A 24,072-nucleotide genomic window follows, 5' to 3' on the forward strand; every position below is an offset into this window, starting at 1 on the left:
CACATGAATATGCAAGAGGCTGGGAATAACGAGAAGGTCGAGACAGGGATAATCTAATCAACAGGAAACAAAGGAGAAACCATGACCAGCAGACAAGGAGTAAATAGCCCAGCAGCAAGACAATGAGAACAGAGATCATTCCATCCACAGACAACATCAATGACTCATCTCGCTGATGGGATTCCAATCAGGATGACTCAGAGAACATTTAAAAGACATTAAAATGTCAATTAAGGCTGTCGGCCCTTTTGTCCCAGTCAATCGAAACTATCAATGATCAGAAACTGTTTTGTGTGAGAGAATCACTGCTTCAGGTTTTAAAAAGGGACAAGCAAGCTTTGCTCTCTCTCTCTCTCTTTTCTCTTCGGACCAGCATGACAGCACTCTCCACTCTCTTCTCCTGTTCCTGCCTCTCGTTCGTCTCCAGCACGCAGCCCGAAGCCCACTGAGCAATTTAAACTAGGATTGTGAGTATCCCCTGGTAATTCGCGAAGTTCCCGAGATCATCATAGTGGATGAGGCTTTGGGGAAAAGGGGAGGGGGGGGGCCTTTGCATGCACCTTTCATAGTTTAAGACACTGGTAAACTTGTGTAAAGTAAGCATTCCGTCGTGCCCGTTTTAGTATTCCTTCCATAGCTATAGTCTTAGAGAGCACAAGGCATGGTGTGCTGTTTTCCTGGTGTTTGGTGATTGACCTTGATGTTTCAACAAATATAAATATATATATCTTTGACTTCCATTGGAGTCCGTTTTGATCTTTTCAATTTCTCACCAATGATCTCTGACCAAGTCACAATATTAAATATCCCTCACCATAATTCCGGAGTCTAGAACTGAGGGTACTCTGGGTGCTTCGAAACCGCCCACTCAGGAAAGGCTGCCAGGTAGTGGATAGGCAGCAGTTTCCTTTTCTCTCTCCTGGGAGCGCTACTCTAGTGAAGTAGATGCAAGGTGGCCGTTGTTCCATCGGCGAGAGAGAGAATCACTCGGGCATTGGTGGGGTTTGGGTGACGGAGAACCAAACCTAAAATAAGCCCAGTGGAGTTAAAAAGGGGATCCCGCTACAATGGCGACCGCGACAGGACTCCGGTGGTCTGGAATATGTGACTTGTCAGAGGGGGTGAGGGAAAGAAGCAAAATGGAGGAGAGAATCTCCTCATATCTGTGGAAAAAGGTCAACCTCACCAAAACGTGGGTATTAGCGCTAATCAATGCAGAGCAGCCCGTAATGGCTGCGGCTGCATGGACAGAGAGCAAGGAATACACTAAAGGGTTGGAAAAGGCAGTTTGGCTAGCCTGCCTGTCCCAGCAGGTAACCAAAATGGAAAGGGGAATTGCTGTTCTGGAGGGAGAGTTGAGCAAAGTTAGGGCCAGCGCGGGGGACAGCGCTCGAGCAGAGGAACAGTTATTTAATGAATTAACTGATGCGAGGCAGTGCATCCTACGAGCTAGCGAGTCACACCGATACGAAAAGGAATTCCTCCAATGCCAGGTAGTTGAGGCAAAGGAGAGGGAACGGGAGGCCCAGGAACTCCTGGCTCAAGGTGCGCAGAGGTACAAGGAGCTGGAAGGGAGATTCAGGGACATCCAGGCAGCGTACAGGGTGACTTGCGACGAGTTAGGTGATGGCGAGCATGGGCCGTGCCAGGCACGGATAGAAGAGCTGGAGGAGGCACTGTCCAAGGTCAGGGGACGGGTGCACCTGGGAGGTCCAGGAGGGTCCCCTAGAGGCAGAGGGCTCCTCGCAGCGGATGATTCCCCGGGCGCTAAGGGGAATAGACCGCCTCCTGAGGCGCCGGAAACGTGTCTGGGTCGGCAGGTGGGTTTCGGGCAGTCCAGAGAGGGGCAGGTCCAAGGGGGGTCAACGGGGTACCCCCAGGTGGCGGCGTGTCCGCCGGGTACAGCGCACCATTCCTTTGGGAAAGGGGACAGACCGCTGCCTGAGATGCCGGTAATGTGCCCGGGTCAGCAGGTAGGGTTCGGGACGTCCAGGGAGGGACAGGTCCAAGGGGGGTCAGTGGAGTATCCCCAGGTTGTGGTGTCTCCGACATGGGTAGCACACCCCGGAGTGGTGGGGCTATCGAGCATGGAGGGAGAGCCGGATGCCGATGAGGCAGGGGGGGCAACAGCCCCAGGTGGGGCAGATGTGCCCGGTTAGACAAAGAAAGTATGGTCCCCCGGTGGGAGGGGACGCAAGGGGACCGATAGAGAGCGATATAATAATTCCCCATGGGGCACATGTGCTCAGGGGGATGGTAACCCACATCCCGAGACTGACTAGGGCGGGAGACCCGTCGTTACATTTTATGGAGGTGCAACAGGCAGCCGACATAAACGACTGTGATGAGGTGGAACGGGTGAAACTACTGCTGATGACCCTGGATTCCTATCTATGTAAGGCAGTGACCTCCAGGGAAGGGGGAAGACCTGCCACATGGGTAGCGGCACAGACAGCGGTTCTGGAGACCATGGGGTTAAACCAGCGTAGTCCCTTCACGAGGGTGTGGGAGACAGAGCAGCAAGTCACAGAGTCCCCGGACATGTTCACAGACAGGCTGTGGACGGTGTATGAGGGAGCGTGTGGAACTCCTTTAGACAGGCAACATCTGGATGAGAGAACAGCCCACTGGCTGAAGACTCTCGTGGCTAACTGCCTTCCGCGAGTTAGGGCAAAGGCCGAGCATTGGTTCGACCCGCTGGACCCCAACCTTAACGAGGCGGAGGTAATAAGAAAGCTCACCCTTGCGTACCGCAACGGGGAGAGAAGTGAGGAAAAGCCCCATAAGGGCAAGGTGCATGAGGTCGCACCGGCACCCCTCCCTAGGAGGGAGTGGAAGCAGGAAGGCAGCCGGGCCTCAGACCGGAGGCCGGTGTGCTACGGGTGTGGGAAGCCCGGGCACTTCAGGAGGGAGTGTAGGAACCCGAGCAGGGAGGAAAGGGCTCCCATGAAAAAGACACCAACCCCGGTGGTAGGAGCACTTACCCCGGAGACGATCGATGTAAAGGATCTGCTGGCTTATCTGCAGACCAAGGCAACAGGGTCCGGGCAGGTAGCGATGGCAACAGGCCAGGGCCAGCCCACACCCGCACCACGAGCTCCCTTATGACTGCCAGCGGGGCAGCCCACCTTCCTATGTCCATTAGAGTATGGCCCATGCGGGAGACCCTGGGTCAGGATGGAGGTCCAGGATGTGGTCGGGAGTTACCTACTGGACACAGGTGCTTCCAGTACCATTGTCCACACGGACAGTCCCCAAACATCCCCTCTATCCAGCGGGGTGCCCTACAGTCTTGTCGGCTTCACGGGAAACGAGAAGACTGTTTTTCTCTCTGTTCCCCTGTCCATCAGGTTGGGGACACTCCAGGCACCGTGGAAATGCGTCCTGATGAGATGGGAGCAGGAGGGAAAGGGGATCCTAGGCGCCGATTTTATAGTGGCTCATCAGGTCTTAGTGGACCTGAGGAACCACTGTTTGTGGGGCATAGCAGGGGAAGGGGCTGAGAAGGAGGTCATGGTCATAGAGAGGGCACAAGAAAGGGGGGCTTTGTGTGTAGTGAAACCCAAGGAGGGGTATGATTTGGAAGCCATGGTAGGGAATACCTCAGAGGAATATAGGGGGTATGTCCGGAAGAATTTGGCCGCCTTTGCGACCCACAAGCACGATTGCGGGAGGGTCACTGGGACAGAGGTCAGGATAGATGGAGATCCCATGTCCCGACCCCAGAAACAGTATAGTTTCCCCCGGGAAGCGGAGGCAGATTTAAAGGTGGCCCTAAATTCACTGGTAAGGCAAGGCATTTTGAGGCCAATTGCCACACATGTGAACTCACCGCTCTGGCCGGTGAGGAAGCCAGATTATTCCTGGAGGGCCACAGTGGACTACAGAGTCCTTAATAAGAATATTCCGGCATGCGCCCCAACGGTAGCAGCCGTGGCAGACCTGTTAGGAGAAATTCCAGCGTCAGCCTCTGTTTTTACAGTGCTGGATATTTCAAATGGGTTTTGGTCCATCCCAGTCAGGCGGGAGGACCAGTATAGGTTCGCCTTCACGTTTAAGGGGCAGCAGTATACATGGAGCTGTCTCCCACAGGGTTTCCACAACAGCCCCAGCATTTTTCACCAGTGCATGGCCGAACGCCTGAAAGAGTTTAGTGAGCCCCACAGACTGGTCCAGTATGTGGACGATATACTACTGTTCACAGACAGTAACGAGGAACATGGCCCCCTGGTAGACGAGTTGTTGGGGTTACTCCGTAAGGGAGGGTTAAAAGTTAACCCCAAGAAAGCCCAAACTGGGTTGAGGGAGGTCAAGTTCCTGGGTTTAACCCTTAGGGCTGGGGAGAGAGGGATAGATGCGGCCAGGAGACAGGCAGTGCAGGAACTCCCAGTCCCGGTAGACGTGAGGGGGGTCCGGTCCTTTTTGGGAGTCACAGGTTATTGCCGTGACTTCATTGAAGATTACGCCGTGACTGCAGCGCCTCTGCTCAGGCTGCTGCACAAGGGGGTGGAATGGGAGTGGGACAGCAAATGCGAGTCGGCATTCGTCCGACTCAAGGAGGACTTGCAAAAGGCCCCAGCTCTGGGAGCCATTGACCCCCGGGAGGAATTTTTCCTGGAGGTAGCAGCAGGCAGTGATAGCCTGAGCGCTGTACTCCTCCAAGAACGGCATGGCAAGCTTAGGCCCATGGTGTATTCCTCCCGAGTTCTCACAGAAGTGGAGCGGGCATACTCCAACTGTGAACGGCACCTGCTAGCCACATACTGGGCGGTGAAGCGGGTGCAGGTTTTTATTAGAATGGCACCCATCACCCTCCTGACCCATCACACCCCAACCCAAATGTTGTTAAACGGCCGGATTAAAGATGGCACGGTCAGTAGTGCCAGGATCACCCGGTGGACTCTCTTGTTGTCCCAAATGGCGCTACGGGTGAAGGGGCTGAGTGAGCCACAGCTCGCAGCCAACCTGGTGTACCCAGGGGAGCCACACCATTATTCCGTAGAGGGGGTATGGGAGGTAGGTTTTACTTTTCGGGCAGGGCTGCATCCCACGGGTCGGGAGATATACGTAGACGGATCCAGTTCCGTATCGGGGGGCATCACATTCACGGGTTGTGGGATCTGGGACCCCGAAGCAGAGATAGCCCTGGCCCTGGCCCTCAAGCTCCCCCACACACTGAGCGCTCAGCAGGCAGAGCTGGCCGCAGTGATGTATGTGGTCACACATCCGGAGCGTTTCCCCATTCCATACACCATCTGCTCAGACAGCATGTTTACGTGCAACTCGTGCACGGAGTATCTGGCCATCTGGTCCCGCCGAGGGTACACCTCCTCGGATGGGAAGCCCCTCGCCACAAAACCCCTGTTAGAGAGGATCGTGGCTGCTGTAGGAGAGGGCGGGGATAGGTACATCCATAAGGTTAAAGCCCACTCCAACGCAGAGCCACGGGGTGAGGGGAACCAGAGGGCAGACAGTCTGGCCAGAGAGGGGGCTAGGTACGGGGTAGAGTGGGATCCTTACGGGGAAGGACAGGTGGCAGCAGTCAGGGGACAGCCCCGGAGAGGGGATCCAAGAGTGACCTTGGCCCCAGACCTAGCCACTGTTCAGGCACAGGACCCCGAGTTGAAGACCGCCATAGCAGCCCTGGGTAGGCAGGAAAGGGTAGAGGGTCCTTATGGAGAGAAGGACATGACCTTAAAGGAAGGCATGCTCTTTAGAGGGGACCAGTGGATAGTGCCTTCCCAGCATAGGAGGGAATTCATAGAGGTAGCTCATGAGAGCCCCGGAGCAGGACACCCCGGTCCCGAGACCACCTGGCAGCGGGTAGAGAAGGTAGGATGGTGGCCTGGCCTCCGGGAGGACATTCGCGGCTTTTGTGCGAACTGTTTAGTGTGTGCCATGAATAATCCTGATCCCCAAAAGATGAAGGTTTCACTGGGGCACGTCCGTAGGGTGGAGGGGCCCTGGCAGTCGGTACAGATCGACTATATTGGACCCCTTCCCACCGCTGCAGGGGGATACAAGTACTGCCTTGTATTAGTGGATGTGTTTTCAAAGTGGGTGGAAGCCTTCCCGTGCCGAACAGCCACCGCTGTAGGCACGGCCAAGATCCTAGTCAGGGAGGTGTTCTCCAGGTGGGGACTCCCGCAGTTTGTGGAGTCGGACCAGGGGAGTCATTTCACGGGGCAGGTCATGCAGGCGACCCTTAAGGTCCTGGGCATCAGGGCAAAATGGCATGTGGCCTATAACCCCCGGTCCTCGGGTCCTGTAGAGAGGTTGAACCACACCATTAAAGAGAGGTTGCGGAAGGAGACCGGCAACTCTCCTAACCGGTGGGTGGAAGTTCTGCCCCTAGTACTCATGGGGATCCGAGCTAGTCAGTCCAGGAGTACAGGATATTCCCCACACAAGCTCATGACCGGGCGAGTCATGAGGACTCCGATTCATGTCATGGTATCTGCCCTGACAGAGGGACAGCTCAGGGAGGTCAATAGGGATAAGTTCGCAAAACAGCTGTTGGAACAGCTGAAGCAGGTTCACTGGCAGGCAGCCAGTAACATGGGGGCCCAGCACCGCAGAAACAGGCTGCTGCTGGAGCCCAGCACAACTCACGAGTGGGCCATAGGAGAGCAGGTGATGGTCCGCAATTTTGCGCGGGTGGGGACCTTTGAGCCACTGTACGTGGGGCCGTACAGTATAGTGGACAAGGCCAGCCCCATGGTATACACTGTTCAGTTCCCCCGCAAGGTGAAATGGTTTCATGTAAACCAATGCAAACTCTTCGACCCCACCAGGGCCGGGAAGAGCAAGAAGGGAGTGAGGAAGGGGGTAGCAAGTGAGGAAGCCCCCGTAGAGGTGGAAACAGTAGGGGAAATACCCGACCCCACCGTTACTCACCAGGTGACAATGTGCTGTCCCAGCTGGGCAGCACCGGAGGTAGCGGCCGCAGTGAGGTTAACGGTGATACAAGCACCCAGCCCGGGTAATTTTAAACTACCCGAGCATCAGCTCACCGGCCGGGTCAACTGCCTCAGTGAGGCCGAAGTTAGGGAGGCAGAGGAGATGGAGGTATCACCTCTGGTATGGGAGTCAGGGAGGGGTCGTCGGAGCAGCAGGGTTTCCAGATCCCCGGTAAGGTGGTCTCCCTCACACATGGCACTCAGGGCTCGACCCCGCAACAAAAGGGCCCGGGTGGAAAGTAGAAGGCGTGGGGCACAGCCAAGTGCGGCCACGGGTAGCCCAGTCTCCGCAGGGAATGGAGAGGGTTTCCGGAAACCCTTTGGGGAAGGGGAGGCCAGGGGCAGTCAGGACCCTCGGCCCATGGAGGTCCGGACCGGACGGTCGGGCCAGGCAGACAACTGGCCTCAGCAGGGTGAGGATCAGTTTTAAGTTGGCCACCCGGAGACGGGTGGCGGTGTAAATAGATATAGGATTCACGTTCTGGTTGTTTTAGTAGTTTTCCGTGTAGATTATTCTGTGTATGTGATGTTTTCTGAATTGGGAACAGTAGTGTGGAGGTCGGGAACTTCCCTTGTTGAAGAATAGACGCAGGGCACTAGGACCCTGGGGAGCCGGGCTGCGAAATACAGTACCGCCGCCGGCAGCTTGTGAAATTGCAAGGCGGCAATTTCAAAAACTGTAACTGCAAGCGGGGAATACAATGGCGCCCTTCCGTTTGAAGTGGTTTCAGGAAGGGTGGACGGCAGTGTGGAGGCAAGGAGGTCTTCTGTTTTGTTTTATAGATGGGTCGTCCTGCCATATGGATACTGAGTCTAACAATGTGCCTGGAGATGTGCGAGACCCGCAGAGGGGAAATGGAGGAGTTGTTGGTATATGGGTGCTCTGGCGGCAGGGCACCCCTCGTAACTACCGGTCAGGGAGACCTGGTGGCCTCGGAGCAGGCACGCTACTCCCACGTGGGGAGGTGGCCTGGGTGGCTGGGGTCGAACTCGACCAGGTACCCCAGCCACCAGAGCTTCACATACGGAGAGGCCTCTGTACTCTGCAAAGAGATACAGGTGGCGACTGACTGGGTTGGGGTGACTGAGGGCAGGCGGGTGTGTTTAACCTGTAAGGGGGATGTTCCTTTGGGGAGGTGGTGGTGGCTCAGGAAGCTGAGCCCGGGCATGAGGGATCGATACTCGAACTGGGAACGACTGGACAATGAAACCTACCAGACCATCACGGGGTCACCAGGAGGGATTACTGTATGTTGGGAGAAGTGGTGAGCTTATGACCAGGGGATATATTTGTGCCTATGGGGGTCTGCCAGGGTATGTCCACAAGGGGCATCGATCACCTTCGTGAGGTGGTGGCAAGACTCCGGGGGCGGGATAAATTGGGACCGCAGTGGGAAGGGATGCGTAACTCCCTGGGCTGGGATCACTGTGAAAGCTACCGAACTGCTGGTTCAGGTAAAGAGACCCCTGCCCACGGCCCAACCGATCGACCCCCACAACTGTCCGACAACCACCAAGGGGCCCGAGAATGGCCTAGTGCTCATCCCCACCAAGATGGTATTGTACCAGGGGGTACATTACGCTGTTGCCTAAATTTGACTAAAGTGCGTCTACCAGCATGGTACCCTCGCGAGACAGAGCTATTATACCAACCGTTGTTAAAAGATATGTTATTAAATTGATCAAACCTCCACAGCCCGAACCGAACCGCGCCAGTTTAACAAAAATCGCTACTGTATCCCAATGCTGTGAAGTTCCTGTATATATATATATATGCGGTAACCCCTACGTTTGGGGGCCGCTGGTTTATTGCTGTACTTGTTGTATTTAATGTTTTTCCAACCTGCATATTGCAAGGGATTGTTGTAATGTATCTACCTATGTCACCTTTCTCTGTGTTGCTGTATATAAAAGGGGTGTAGCTCAGATTAAGGGAACTCTTCGGGTTACATAGCTTCACGGAGCCGGCAGGGGTGCTTATAGCTCTTGAGCCTGGAGGAGTTGCCTACCATCTTTGAAACGATACAGCCCGAACAAGTCTGGATGTATCGTTGGGGCATCTATAAGTTTTAGGGCAAATCCTCCATGATTAAAAAACCCAGAGGTAAAGAAAATGGCCGACTGGTTGTCAGGCCACATGAATATGCAAGAGGCTGGGATAACGAGAAGGTCAAGACAGGGATAATCTAATCAACAGGAAACAAAGGAGAAACCAGCAGACAAGGAGTAAATAGCCCAGCAGCAAGACAATGAGAACAGAGATCATTCCATCCACAGACAACATCAATGACTCATCTCGCTGATGGGATTCCAATCAGGATGACTCAGAGAACATTTAAAAGACATTAAAATGTCAATTAAGGCTGTCGGCCCTTTTGTCCCAGTCAATCGAAACTATCAATGATCAGAAACTGTTTTGTGTGAGAGAATCACTGCTTCAGGTTTTAAAAAGGGACAAGCAAGCTTTGGTCTCTCTCTCTCTTTTCTCTTCGGACCAGCATGACAGCACTCTCCACTCTCTTCTCCTGTTCCTGCCTCTCGTTCGTCTCCAGCACGCAGCCCGAAGCCCACTGAGCAATTTAAACTAGGATTGTGAGTATCCCCTGGTAATTCGCGAAGTTCCCGAGATCATCATAGTGGATGAGGCTTTGGGGAAAAGTGGGGGGGGGGGCTTTTGCATGCACCTTTCATAGTTTAAGACACTGGTAAACTTGTGTAAAGTAAGCATTCCGGTGTGTCCATTTTAGTATTCCTTCCATAGCTATAGTCTTATAGAGCATAAGGCACTGTGCGTTGTTTTCCTGGTGTTTGGTGATTGACCTTGATGTTTCAACAAATATATATATATATATCTTTGACTTCCATTGGAGTCCGTTTTGATCTTTTCAATTTCTCACCAATGATCTCTGACCAAGTCACAATATTAAATATCCCTCACCATAATTCCGGAGTCTAGAACTGAGGGTACTCTGGGTGCTTCGAAACCGCCCACTCAGGAAAGGCTGCCAGGTAGTGGATAGGCAGCAGTTTCCTTTTCTCTCTCCTGGGAGCGCTACTCGAGTGAAGTAGACGCAAGGTGGCCGTTGTTCCATCGGCGAGAGAGAGAATCACTCGGGCATTGGTGGGGTTTGGGTGACGGAGAACCAAACCTAAAATAAGCCCAGTGGAGTTAAAAAGGGGATCCCGCTACAGATGTCGTCTCCGTATTGTACGGTCGTGTTACCCTCTGGCAGTTCTACCCTGTTTAGGATGTCACTCATTACTCGATGGAATATAGCGGGGCTGTTGTGGAATCCCTGTGGTAAATGGGTCCAGGTGTACTGCTTGTTCCCCACTGTAAATGCGAATTTGTCTTGGGATTCAGGATCCAATGGTAAGGACCAGAATCCATTAGCTATGTCCAATACTGTAAATATTTTATGCTCCTGTGACAGTCCATTCAGGATTGTCGAAGGGCTTGCTACAATGAGGTGCAGCTTGGACGTGACTTTATTAAGTCCGGTGTAATCTATCGTGAGCCTATAGCTCCCATCAGGTTTGCTCACTGGCCATGTTGGGGAGTTAGTGGTGCTTGTGGTTTCTCTCAAGATCCTTTTTTCCACTAACCCTTTAACAATCTCTACTACAGCTTTCTCTGCTTCTGGTTTGATTGGGTACTGCCTGTGTGGCTTATGCTCTGGTCCCGGTACCTTTATTGGGTCCGTTTTGGTTAAACCGGTATCTAACTTTGTTTCAGCCCATACTCCGGGAACAGAAGCACAAATGGCTCCGAACCCTCCTGTCTCTAACTCCCATTTTCTGGTGGTGACTGTGGCCACCTCAATGGTTTCGAGGTGACTTGTAAGTTTCCCTATTCTAGTTTTTCGACCGTCCTGCCTTGGCCAAATTAATTCTCCCTTCCCACAGTCTATCAGGATCTCGTATTCTTTCATTAAATCATTCCCCATTATTGTACCCTCGTTATTTCTGCACTATATATAGATTATTTATTTCTACTAACGTGGTCTCGCTCAGGTAGGCGGGTGTTTTGTTCCCTCCTATCCCGGTCAGATAAATCATTTTATTTGTAGTGGGTAAGGGTAGGTCGGTAACGGATATGGATGCCCCTGTGTCCACTAGCATCTCGCATTGTCTGCCCCCTACCAGTGCTGACACATAAATCCTTCCCTCCATTTTACCCTTGTGGACGGGGGCTGCAGACCGTCAATCTTGCTGACCCTGGGTGTTCTTTTGCTCCTGGGGTTCAGCTGGGGACGTGGATTGGGCTGGGGGTCTCCCACGCTTATTCCAACATACTGTTTCCGTATGTCCGTGTTTATTACAGTGGCTGCAATGCTTACCACTGTTCCCAGTTTTGTTCTTTCTCCGTGGAGTCCCGCAATCCCTCGCAAAGTGCCCCTGTCGTCTACAATTGTGGCAAATCAATTTGGGTTTTGTTCCATTCCCGTTACTGTAGGTTGCTACTCTTTCTAGCCTTGCTCTTGCCTGTGGTTTCTCTTCCGTTGGGACGCCGCTAGCCCATTCCACCAGCTCATCGTAATTTTGGGACATAATCACTCTCATTTTTAGGATGATCTGGTGAGCACTAGAGAGTCCATCCTTAAAAGCCTGGATGAACGCTCGATCTCCTCGCCCTGGATTCCCTTGTCCTGAGCACTCTTGGTATATTCGGAACAGTCGTTCCCCGTACTCAGAGGCTCCTTCTCCCTTTAGCTGCCTTGTGGTGGTAATTCTGCTCCAGTTAGTGGGAGCATTCCCTAAGACCCTCTGAATTTCTTCTTTAAACTGTAAGAAGGGTGCCTGTTGGGCATCTATTTCTGCTGTTAGGGGGATTACATGTGTCCACCGTCCCCCACTATAATCCTGTGCTACAGGGGCAGCGGGTCCACCTGCTACCTGCCTCCACTTATCCGCTGGACAGGCTGCCCTGACCAGTTGGTGTACGTCTTTTAGGTGTAATTGGTGTCCTACCCAAGTCGTGTCTAATTCTTCCCAGAATGTAGTGTTCGCGCTTCAAGTTTGTAATTTGCCCAGGGAAACCATTATCTGCTGTCTCTCACCTGGGATAAAGGGTTTATAATTCACTTTTGGTCGCGCTGCTGTCCCCCCTCTAGTTATGGGCGCTAAGTTGTGTTCCAGCTATTCCCATTCTTCTGAGGGAGCGGTTGGTCCTTGCTGGGTAGACTCATAAGAAGGTAGAGGATCAGTTTCTCCTCCCCATTGCCTTTCTAAAACCTGATTTTGTTTTTCCAGTTCCCTCACTCGGGATTCTAATTCTCTAATTCTTTCTTTATCTTCCCTCCATTTCCTCGTAGAGGCAACTACTTGTTCAATTAGACCTGCTAACTGATGTGTTAACATTATTCTTATTTTCTTCGTTCTTTATCTATCCACTTTCTCTGCTGCTCTAAGGTTTGAGAAGTATCCCAGCCATCCTTTTGCATTCTCTTTATTAACTCCTTCCTGTCTGTCATGCAGATTTCAATGAGAGAACCTGCAGATCCCCTTTTAACTTCACTATCTGCCATTTCGCAGACTTCACTAACCCCAGCCACGATTATTCTTTAGTAAAGTGTGCTAACTACCGTAGGGACTTCACTACCCCCGGCCACTATTACTACTCTTAGCAAAGTGTGCTAACTACCGTAGGGACTTCACTACCCCCGGCCACTATTGCTATTCTCACACCGTGTTTCACTGCCGTTACAGGGTTTTAAGTTATACTCACGGCTTCCACGATTACCACTTCGGCAATGTGCTTCTCCACCGGATTCCGGTTTAGGTCAGAGTTGATCAAACTCCTGTTCCGCCCCGCTTTTCACCACATTCACAGTACAGTTCTCAACTTCTCAATACTTTCATGCAATCAGCTGATAACTCTGCGTCTGTTCGCCACTACAGAGGGTGATGTTAAACCGACTTCTGCCCTTTTGTGCTTCACAATCCTTTAGTGCCCTTGGTGTCTCTCACTCACTTCAATTCCTGACCTTCACGTGGCAGATTTCTGCTCTTAATGGCCAGTCGAAGGCAGGGCTTTTGAGACAGGCACTACCTTGTCCTTTTGTCGATCAGCACAAATCACAGTTATTTATTCCTATCAGCAGTGAGTACTTATCACTATAACAAATACTATCACAAATACACAGTACAAATATTTCCCCCTTATAAACCATATTTTCTGATCCAGTCTGACTCTCACAGATTCCGCGATCTCTACCCCGGTTGTGACCGTGGCCAATTGACCTCACCAGTAATAGGATCCTAGTCGACCACGCCAATTTCTGAGTCTGAATCTCGAAGTAGTCAGACTTCGATATTCAGAAAATACGATTTATTTAACGGAGCTCCGGGAGTTAAGGCACAAGTTCGTAAAATACGTTTTCTCACTAGAATGTCGGGAGCGGTCCATTTTTATACCCTTTACACAATGGGTAAACTGGTGATTCGAACATTATCACATCGTTTAAGCAGGTACAAACAGATATAGACATTTAACATAGTATTGTTCTTATGAATGGGTACATTTCCTCATGTCTGTATCTATCAATGGTTAGTTTTGGCTCATTCAGGTGTTAATTAGTTTCCTCACATTCATATTTTCCCGCTCTCCCCAAGGCTAATCTAGTCCCTTTGTTTCGGGTTGTCCTTATCTTAAAAGATGTTTTGACCCTTGGCTTGGCTTCCTGAGGTGTTTGTTTACTCTGAGTCACTGTCTGTGATTTAGAAATGGCTTGTCTGTTAGGTTTTGATGAAAGTGATTTCTGATCAGTGGGAGCCGGTGTCTGCTTTTTGGCTCCTTTCCCAAATAACTCTTTATGTGCCAAGCAGCCATTTTAAAGTGTGTTCTCCTTGTATTTTTCCCTTTACACTCCCCAATAGCCAATCCGGATTCCTCCAGCTTTCGGCAAACACCCAGCTGCAGTACAAGGTGTGTAACTGAGAAGCTGCTTCAACAGGAAGGTCCATGTTAGTCACTTCAGAAAAACATCAAAATAAACCAGGAAAGAAGCCAGGCCACCATTATGGGGGTGAGGGGGAGTGTGGTGAGGGGAGGGGAATGTCCATCTACAGGGCAGCCTGTGGCTGCTCTTCCAGCCAGGCAAGCTGAAAGGGACTGTGGGAGGACTGTCCTCCCTGGCCAATTGCTGGGTGCTCACCCCAGACCATTCATCTGCTCAATTTCAAATTGGGAAACCTAAAGCTGACTGGAAAAATTGCAGTTTAACAAGGTTTTTAATTAGTCTAACAGTCTGTACCCTTGTGGGGGCAGGTGGCCTGACTGGGCCCAAAGCCTGCAGCAGCTAAAATGATGGTTGTCTCCAGTGTGGCTTCTTCATAATTTTCAGGCCCCTTTCATGTCCATTCCTGATGGGGGAGGAAGCTCAACATGGAAGTGTCGGAACCGGAAATGGACAATTTCCTGATAACTGGTGACAGGGTAGGTGAATTGGCCATGCTAAATTCTCCCTCAGTGGACCTGAACAGGCACCGGAGTGTGGCGAGTAGAGGATTTTCACAGTAACTTCATTGCAGTATTAATGTAAGCCTACTTGTGAAAAATAAATAAACTTTAGAAATTCTTTCCCTTTCATTGGCTCTTTTTCTGACACAAACCAATCATTCACCCTCTGGTTGTGTGGCTTAACTTCAGGGAACTGATCACATTTCAATAAAGGCAGGAAACTGGAGTCTTTATCAACATTTTTTGGTGTTTTTTAAATTACAATAAACAGTGTTAGATTCCTCCTCAGAGTGTTTAATTCGCAGTCACTGATTGGAATTGGGACAGTGGATTCCCAGAATGTTGCTGATCCTTTTCTCCATCTCCCTGTGTTTTTCCTGGGTCTCTCCCGGTAAGTACAGAATTCACTCTTCCATTCTCACTCTCTCTCTCTCTCTCTGGGGTGAATTTGAATCTTTTGGTGAGAGTTTGAAATGGGTGATGTTTGCTCAGACGCTGTTATCCAGCCAGCCTGATATTTGACACCATTGAAGTCAGCACAGTGTGGAAGACTCTGATGGGATTGGTGTTCAGCTCTCCTGACAGCAGGATGTACAAACACCCAGAGCAGAGAAGCTTGGAGCAAATGGAAAATGCTTCAAATGGACAATTTTAATTTTCACATCGATTGGGAGAAGCAAAACAGCTTCATCACTCCTGGTCTGAAGTCTTTGAAACACTGCAGAGAGGAGAAGGATAATCCGTGTTTCACCCACCCCAGGATCAGCTGTGATGCCCTCATGGTTGAATAGGTCAGGTTATCTCAGACCACCAACATCCTAGTGAGTCTGTATAAAGGGGTGATTAAAAGGCTCAGTGAAGGACAGTGGAGATCCTGCTCTGGATTGTCCATCACCCTTTTTGACAGTCAGACTGTTTATACAGTGACTGCGCCCCACTCCACCCGCCCCCATAGTCTCACACTTCATCCTCCCAAATATTACTGTTTCTCTCCATTTCAATCCACAATTCACATCACGTCTTTCCTGGTTATGACGATAAACAACAGGCCAGTCCCGAGTGACTGATTCCGTGTTTATTCCCTGCTCTGAGACTCTGCAGCATCAATTCTGACCCAGTTTAATCCGATTCTGTTTCAGACAGGATTCTGACATTGGGATAAAGTGGGGGATTATTGGAGTTTGTCACTGTGTGGCTGCCTCTCAGTGTGATCAGGGGGTAGTGTGTGGAAATGTTTATTATCCTGTCACTGTAATTGTTTAATATAGACACAGAAAATAAATGATGAACAGATCAGTATCAGCAGCATCTGATGGCGGGAGAAACAGTTCACAGAGAGGATTGTCTCTCCATGCCCACAGCTGGGATCTTAGGGTGGTGCAGATTTCCCCCAATGGAGCCGGCATTTCCCAGTGGAAAATCCCAGTCAACTTGAGAGAGATACAGACTGGGAAGTGAATTATTTTCTCTCTGCACAGATACTGCCAGAACCGCTCTGTTTTTCCAGTATCCACACTGTTCCAGGGGTGGATTTACAATGAAACACACTGTGCCCCGACACAGGGCTCCCAGAATGATCAGCGACTCTCTCACAGCCAATCAGAGAGAGAACCACTTTGAAATCCCTTCCAGAACTTACCAGTCAATCAGTCTGCTCGGCCAATCACAGAGGAGAGGGCAGCTCTTTCCCGACACAATCATTGGTCAGAATGAGATTACCCACAGCTCTGACCGAGGGTCACCCAGACTCGAAACGTTGGCTCTATTCCCTCCCCACAGATGCTGTCAGACCTGCTGAGATTTTCCAGTATTTTCTGTTGTTGGTACGTTACCCATGTGTCCCCAGGCCCGCGCAGTGAGGAGTGGCAGTATGGAATCAGGGGGAGAGCCAGCCCGCGGTGCCTGATGGGAGTTGTAGTTCTGCCGTGCGCAGCGGCAGTTGGCGCCCCGCGTTTGGGAGTTGGAATGTGAGGAAGCGCGAGTCTGAGCGGCTGTCATGGGGGCGGGGCTGGAATTGGAGGTGCGCACCTGTAAATCCCAGCCCCGGGCAGCCAGTTAAACACCCTCACTCCCATCCACCCTCCCTCAGCAGCCCCCCCACCCTGTCAAGATACAAGCTATTAGTGAGGCCACAGTTAGAATATTGAGTACAGTTTTGGTCCCCTTATTTAAGGAAATATATTGTCATTGGAGGCAGTACAGAGGAGGTTTTCTGGGATGATGCCGGGTACGGAGGGACTGCCATATGAGGAAAGATTAAACAGGTTGGGTCTGTGCTCCCAGGAGTTCAGAATAATGAGCGGTGATATGATTGAAACATATAAGAGTCTTCGGGGGTTCGACAGGGTAAATGTTGGGAGGATGTTTCCACTCGTGGGAGAGTGAAGGATCAGAGGGCAGAGTCGCAGAATGAGGGGGTGATCACTTAACACGAATTTGAGGAAGAATTTCTTCTCCCAAAGAAAAGTAAGAAGTTTATTTATTGTCACAACTAGGCTTACATTAACAATGCAATGAAGTTATTGTGAAAATCCCCTAGTCGCCACACTCCGGTGCCTGTTCGGGTACACTGAGGGAGGATTTAGCACGGCCAATGCACCCAACCAGCATGTCTTTCAGACTGTGGGAGGAAACTGGAGCACCCGGAGGAAACCCACGCAAACACAGGGAGAACGTGCAAACTCCACACAGACAGTGACCCAAACCAGGAATCAAACCCAGGTACCTGGCGCTGTGAGGCAGCAGTGCTAACCACTGTGCCAAATATTCAAAGCTTCCATTGCCTTGGGAGGAGGAGTTTCAGAGCCTCGTGACTCTCTGAGAGAAAACATTTCTCCTCATCTCTGTCTTAAACAGGAGACCCCTTATTTTAAACTCTGACCCCGAGTTCTAGATTCCCCCACAAGAGGAAACATCCTCTCCACATCCACCCTGTCAATACCCCTCAGGCTCTTACAACCCTGTCCATGAACCCTCTCACTGGGATCTGTGTTCCTCAGGTACTCCTGTGCTCACTGACCTGTAAGTTCCCAGTCAAGCTACTCATAAGACCAGAAGATATAGGATCAGGTGTAGGCCATTCAGCCCATCGGGTCACCTCCACCATTCAATGAGATCATGACTGATCCGAATGTGATAAACCTCAGCTCCACTTTCCTGCCTTATCCCCATAACCCTTTGTTCACGAACTGATTAACAATCTGTCTTTCTCAGCCTTGAACATACTGAATGATCCAGCCTCTACTGCCCTCTCTGGTAAAGAATTGCAGAGAGACACTACGTACCGAGAGAAAAAATTCTTCCTCATCTTTGTCTTCAATGGGTGACATCTTATTCTGAGATTCTGTCTTCTGGTCCTCGACTCTCCCACAAGGGGGAACATCCTTTCAGCATCTACCCTGCCAAACCCCCTGACAATCTGATATATCTCAATAAGGTCACCTTTCATTCTTCTAAACTCCAATGAGTACAGGCCCAACCTACTCAACCTCTCCTCATAAGAAAATCCCTCAACACCCGGGATCAACCTGGTGAACCTTCTCTGGGCTGCCTCCAATGCTAGTATATTTTCCCTTAGATAAGGGGACTAAACTTGTTCACAGTTTTCCAGATGTGGTCTAACTGGTGCCTTGTATAGTTTTAGCAAGCTTTCCCTACTTTTATATTCTCTTTGAAATAAAGGCAGCATTCCCTCTGCCCTGGATTTTAAAATTGAAATCTCTCCATGTCCTCGCCCCGTCCTATTTCTGTAATCTCCTCCAGTTTCACAAACTCTGTGAGATCTCTGTGTTCCTCTCATTCTGACATCTCCAGTATCAGGGATTAGAATCTCCCCACACTGGGGAAAGTGCCTTTAGTAACCTCAGTCCTTCACTCTGTAATCCCCTCCCTACACCTCTCTGCAGCCTCTCTTTAAAACACTCCTTCAACCCTGGAATTTGGAGACAGTTTTTGTGCATTGAGCTGTGTGTGTCTCTGGGTCAATCTTTGTTTTATAAAGCTGCCCTTGGGGAGGTTTCACTTTGTGAAAGGTGCTGGATAAAGATTAGATTTTTTTCAGCCTGAACCTGAACCTGTCTGAGTTTGATCTTCCTGGTAACTCGTGACAGGTTAACTGTTTATCTCTTTAATTGGTTAATTTTCTGAGACTAACCAATCAGTCATTCTCTGCTTCTGCAATCAGGAAATGAGCAAAGTTGGAATGAGACAGGAAAATGGAGCAAAAACAGAAAATGCTGGAAAATCTCAGCAGGTCTGACAGCATCTGTGGAGAGAGAATCGAGCCAACGTTTCGAGTCTGGATGACCCTTCGTCAGAGCAGCCTGTGAAATAGCGTCTGGATTAAGTTGTTTTTTCTTGTTGCTTTACCCAGTTTATACAGAGTATTAATTTCCTCCTCAGTGTTTAATTCGCAGTCACTGATTGGAATTGGGACAGTGGATTCCCAGAATGTTGCTGATCCTTTTCTCCATCTCCCTGTGTTTTTCCTGGGTCTCTCCCGGTAAGTACAGAATTCACTCTTCCATTCTCACTCTCTCTCTGGGGTGAATTTGAATCTTTTGGTGAGAGTTTGAAATGGGTGATATTTGCTCAGACGCTGTTATGTATCTGTCAGATATAACTGTTAGATAACATTACGACTGACAGGGGAGATAGAGAGGAAAGTAGAGTTCAGACCACAATCACATCAGCCACAGAATGGCAGAGCAGACTCGAGGGGCCGAATGGCCGACTCCTGCTCCACGTTTGTATGTTCAAAACACCCAGATCAGAGAAACTTGGAGCAATTAAAATGCAAAGATCCAGAAACAGAGGGAACAACAGAGGAACAGAAAGATTAAATTGAGGATTGCGATAAGGGACATGGGGAAAAAGTTCAGGTCATATAAAGGCTAATGGTAAAAGTTTATAGAAATATATTAACAGTAAATGAGTGACTGTGGGAGATACGGAACCATTAAAGCGTGACAGGCAGAGCTGTAGATAACAGGGGAGATTTATTAACCAAATACTCTGTGCTAATTATCACCAGAGAGGAAAAGATAAAATATCAGCAGCAGAGAACAAATTAAAATCCGTCCCTTGATTTGGGAGCAGTGCTGTTAGATTCCAAAGTTACCAGTGTATTTTTACAAAAGGTGTGAGAGAGAGAAAGCAGACACAGAAAGACTTTGACCTTTCACAACCTCAGGACGCACCAAAGCTCTTTCCAGCCAATGAAACACTGGGGGCGATTCTCCCATTGCGACTCCGCGCCTTTTCTGGCGGGTCGGATCGGGAGATGCGGGTCGGCCATTTCGCCGGTTCCCCACGAGCGTTAATGACCCGCGCGCATCGCCCAACCGGAAAACAAAATGGCACCACCGGCACCGAGCAGAAAACCAGCGGGAACAGAGGGAAGTCATTTGAATCTGTTTTTAATGTATTTTAAATGTAATTTACATGTGATTATCGGGCCTGGCATGGAACTTGCCGGGCCCAATAGCATCTCTCACCCCGTAAGAAGTCTCACAACACCAGGTTAAAGTCCAACAGGTTTATTTGGTAGCAAATACCATAAGCTTTCGGAGTGCTGCTCCTTTGTCAGATGGAGTGGAAATGTGCTCTCAAACAGTGCACAGAGACACAAAATCAAGTTACGGAATACTGATTAGAATGCGAATCCCTACAGCCAGCCAGGTCTTAAAGATACAGACAATGTGGGTGGAGGGAGCATTAAGCACAGGTTAAAGAGATGTGTATTGTCTCCAGACAGGACAGCCTGCAAGTCCAGGAGGCAAGCTGTGGGGGTTACTGATAATGTGACATAAATCCAACATCCCGGTTTAGGCCGTCCTCATGTGTGCGGAACTTGGCTATCAGTTTCTGCTCAGCGACTCTGCGCTGTCGTGTGTCGTGAAGGCCGCCTTGGAGAACGCTTACCCGAAGATCACAGGCTGAATGCCCGTGACTGCTGAAGTGCTCCCCCGCAGGAAGAGAACAGTCTTGCCTGGTGATTGTCGAGCGGTGTTCATTCATCCGTTGTCGTAGCGACTGACAACGCAACGACAGCGCTACGACAACTGAGAGAGTAGATAGAGCAGCAATTTGACTTGCCTAAAACCTGTACTGAGATTGAACCTGATATGGCACCTCCAAGTGGCCCCTGGATGAGATAAAGAGAGTTTGGGGGAAAGCTCTGACCAATGCAAAGAACCAACTAAAAGCGGTATACGAACAGTTGGAAAATAAAAGGCAGGAGTTAGTAGAAAAGTTACAAGTGGAATTTAAGAGATTTAAGACTGAAAACAAAACCCTTAAAAGCTGAGAACCAAGAACCATTTAAAGAACCAACCCTGTCTAAAGTAGTAGGTATTGGGTGCAGGCCAGGCTATCCTAGCATGTGGCAGACACGCAGGAGCGCGTGGCTGCCTTAGAAACAGACTCTAGCGACTCGTGAGGACAACGACACTGCAGGAGGTACTTCCGACATAAGACTTGCACCGTTAAAGACAGAATGGGTCAAGTTCAAGTCTGAGGCAACTACGGCAGATGGCAAAACCATTAAAGAGGGGCCAGTATGTTTACCACCTACTACACGAGCAAGCACACTTGGAGAAAACTGATGTGGTCTAAAGAACTGCCACACCCGAAGAAAGGGAGCATGAAGACCTGGGATCAATTTAACCATCTCAAAGCTATCTGCCAATTCCAGCCAGGGGGCGGAGTTCAGGTTCTAACTCTAATGGTGCCCGGATGAGCAGGGAAGCGACAACAGGAGGTGGAAACGGCTTTGGGTGCAAACGAACAAAAGCCAGATGCAGGATGGGACGCCATCAAACGGTGGCTACAGATATTCAGCCCCTCCAAAACGGACTCGGGGAAAAGTAGCGCTTGTCAACAAAGAGCTACTGAAGAGATCTGGGAATGTGACGAACGGTTGAGGGCTGTATGGATGGAATATTTGGGAATAGACAACGACGGGCCTAAACAAATGGATGCCAATACTTTTGCACCCATGAAAGCTGCATTTGTCGCCAGCCGAAAGGCAGAATTGGCGAAGATGGTAAAACTACACTTGCCAGAATGGGACAAAGTCGGAAAAACACTCGGGATGTTGGTGGAGCTGTGTAACCAAATAGATCGGGAAATGGGAGCTAAAGTCCGCGCCCTGCAAGCAGGAGAGAAACCTTAGAGTTCGGACAGGCCCCAGAAAGGGAGGTTGCTGGGAAAATGTCATCACTGCGGTAAGGAAGGTCACTGAGCAGAGACATGCCGAGCGGAGCAACAAGATGTGTTGCTCGCCACAGCAGCAAAAAACTTGGAGAGCTCCCCCTCACAGCCCCTCTTCTTGTGCTAAGAGTGGGCGATAGCGATCAAGATATAGACTGTCTCCTGGACACTGGAGCAGAATTAACCTGTCTACTACTGAAATACAAAAGACATTTCTCCATGGGCGACCGATGGTTAACAGCAAAAGTGGCAAGTGGAGGTAACATAAAACTCCTGCAGACTAAATCTACTAGAATTCACCTGGTTCTCATGAAGTGAACACCCAATTTTGGGTGGCACCAGTAGAACAGGCCTTACTTAGAATAGATGTCCTGATTCAGCTAAACTCCTCTTTGGATTTTAAAAAGGGTAAGATGACAAGGTCTATCAATCCATTGAGAAAGGAAGATTGGGCGAACTACCCGATGTGGGTCCGAGATACTCCCTACTCCAGAGGGAGCCAGCCTCATTTACTGGAACACGACCACCCTGTACCAGACAGTACCCCATCAGCCCAACATCTATCGCCGGCATCCTACCAGTTCTTCAACAACTGGAGAAACAAGGCGTGCTAATCAAGACAGATAGCTCATCTAACAGCTCCGTGTGGCCTGTAAAGAAATTGAACAGAACTTGGGATTTGACTGTCGACTACAGAAAGGCCAATCAGTGTATGGCTCCTCGAGTCGCGGATACCGCCACCATTTTTAACACAACCCCGGAGCATAACTACTTCACAGTCATCAACATGGCTAACAGATTTTGGTCAGTGCAGCTGGCACCTGAGGTCCAACCATGGTTTTCCATTACAGTGCAGCCAGTAGGAATGTGGAAACATAGAAACATAGAAGATAGGAGCAGGAGGAGGCCATTTGGCCCTTCGAGCCTGCTCCAACATTCATTACGATCATGGCTGATCGTCCAACTCAATAGTCTGATCTATTTTTTCCCCTCTAACCTTTGATCTCTTTCGCCCCAAGTGCCATATCTAGCCGCCTCTTGAATGTTTTGGCATCAGCTACTTCCTGTGGTAATGAATTCCATAGGCTCACCACTCTTTGGGTGATGAAATGTCTCCTCACCTCTGTCCTAAATGGTGTACCCTGAACCATCAGACTGTGACCCCTGGTTCTGGACTCCCCCACCAGCAGGAACATCCTTCCTGCATCTACTCTGTCTAGTCCTGTTAGAATTTTATAAGTCTCTATGACATCTCTCCTCATTCATTTGAACTCCAGCGAAAACAATCCTAACCGAGTCAATCTCTCCGCATACATCAGTCCCGCCATCCCCGGAATCAGCCTGGTAAACCTTCATTGCATTCGCTTGAGAGCAAGAACATCCTTCCTCAGAAAAGGAGACCAAAACTGCACACAATACTTTAGGTGTGACCTCACCAAGGCCCTGTATAATTGCAACAACTCATCCCTGCTCCTGTACTCGAAACCTCTCGCAATGAAGGCCAACATGCCATTTGCCTTCTTTACCGCCTGCTGCATCTGCATGCTTCCCTTCAGTGACTGGTGCACAAGGACACCCAGGTCCCGCTGCACACTCCCCTCTCCCAATTGACAGCCATTCAGGTAGTAATCTGCCGCCTTGTTTTTGCTTCCAAAGTGAATAACCTCACTTTTATCCAAATTATACTGCATCTGCCATTGACTTGCCCACTCACCCAACCTGTCCAGATCATTCTGAAGGATCTCTGCATCCTCGTCACAGTTCACCCTCCCACCCAATTTGATAGCATCTGCAAACTTTGAGATGTTACATTTTGTTCCCTCATCCAAATCATTAATTTATATTGTGAATAACTGGGGTCCCAGCACCGATCCCTGTGGCACCTCACTTGTTACTGCCTGCCAATTTGAAAAGCACCCATTAATTCCTACTCTTTGTTTTCTCTCTGCCAACCAGTTTTCTATCCACTTCTTCCAATCCCATGCATTTTAATCTTGCATGATAATCTCTTATGCAGGACTTTGTCAAACGCATTCTGAAAGTCCAAATATACTACATCGACAGGCTCCCCCTTGGCAACTCTACTAGTTACATCTTCAAAGAATTTTAACAAATTTGTCAAGCAGGATTTCCCATTCATAAATCCATGCTGACTCTGTCTGATTCTGCCACTGCTTTCTAAATGCTCCATTATAAAGAACTTGATAACGGATTTGGGTATTTCCCCCACTACCGATGTTAAGCTTTCTGATCTATAATTCCCTGTTTTCTCACTACCTCCCTTGTTGAATTTGAACTTATCAGGCACCCTCAACAAAACCAGTGGACGCCCTTGGCGACCTGAGAATGATTTGATGTTCTCCAGGGAACTCAGGAGCTTTACAGCCTATAATGGTACCTACTTTGTCGGATGGTACCAGCCCAATTATAATATAACCC

General features: G+C 49.7%; 1 protein-coding gene across 9 annotated transcripts in view; it reads left to right on the plus strand.

Annotated features, from left to right (window-relative positions):
• The window catches only part of LOC144496988 (class I histocompatibility antigen, F10 alpha chain-like), a 66,016-nt gene that overhangs the window by 20,971 nt on the left and 20,973 nt on the right, over positions 1–24,072 (plus strand). For 8 of the 9 annotated variants that reach the window (XR_013498492.1, XR_013498493.1, XR_013498494.1 and 5 more), the window contains exon 1: positions 18,580–18,922. The exons of the other annotated variant lie outside the window; for it this stretch is intronic. Coding sequence is in view for 4 of the 8 variants with exons in the window: in XM_078217656.1 (XP_078073782.1) it covers positions 18,871–18,922 (52 nt within the window). In the remaining 4 variants the exon portion in view is untranslated. Of the gene's footprint in view, positions 1–18,579; positions 18,923–24,072 lie in introns of those variants that run through there. 9 annotated transcript variants of the gene reach the window in all.

This window comes from Mustelus asterias, chromosome 8 (genome assembly GCF_964213995.1).
Source record: "Mustelus asterias chromosome 8, sMusAst1.hap1.1, whole genome shotgun sequence".
Lineage (NCBI taxonomy): Eukaryota > Metazoa > Chordata > Chondrichthyes > Carcharhiniformes > Triakidae > Mustelus > Mustelus asterias.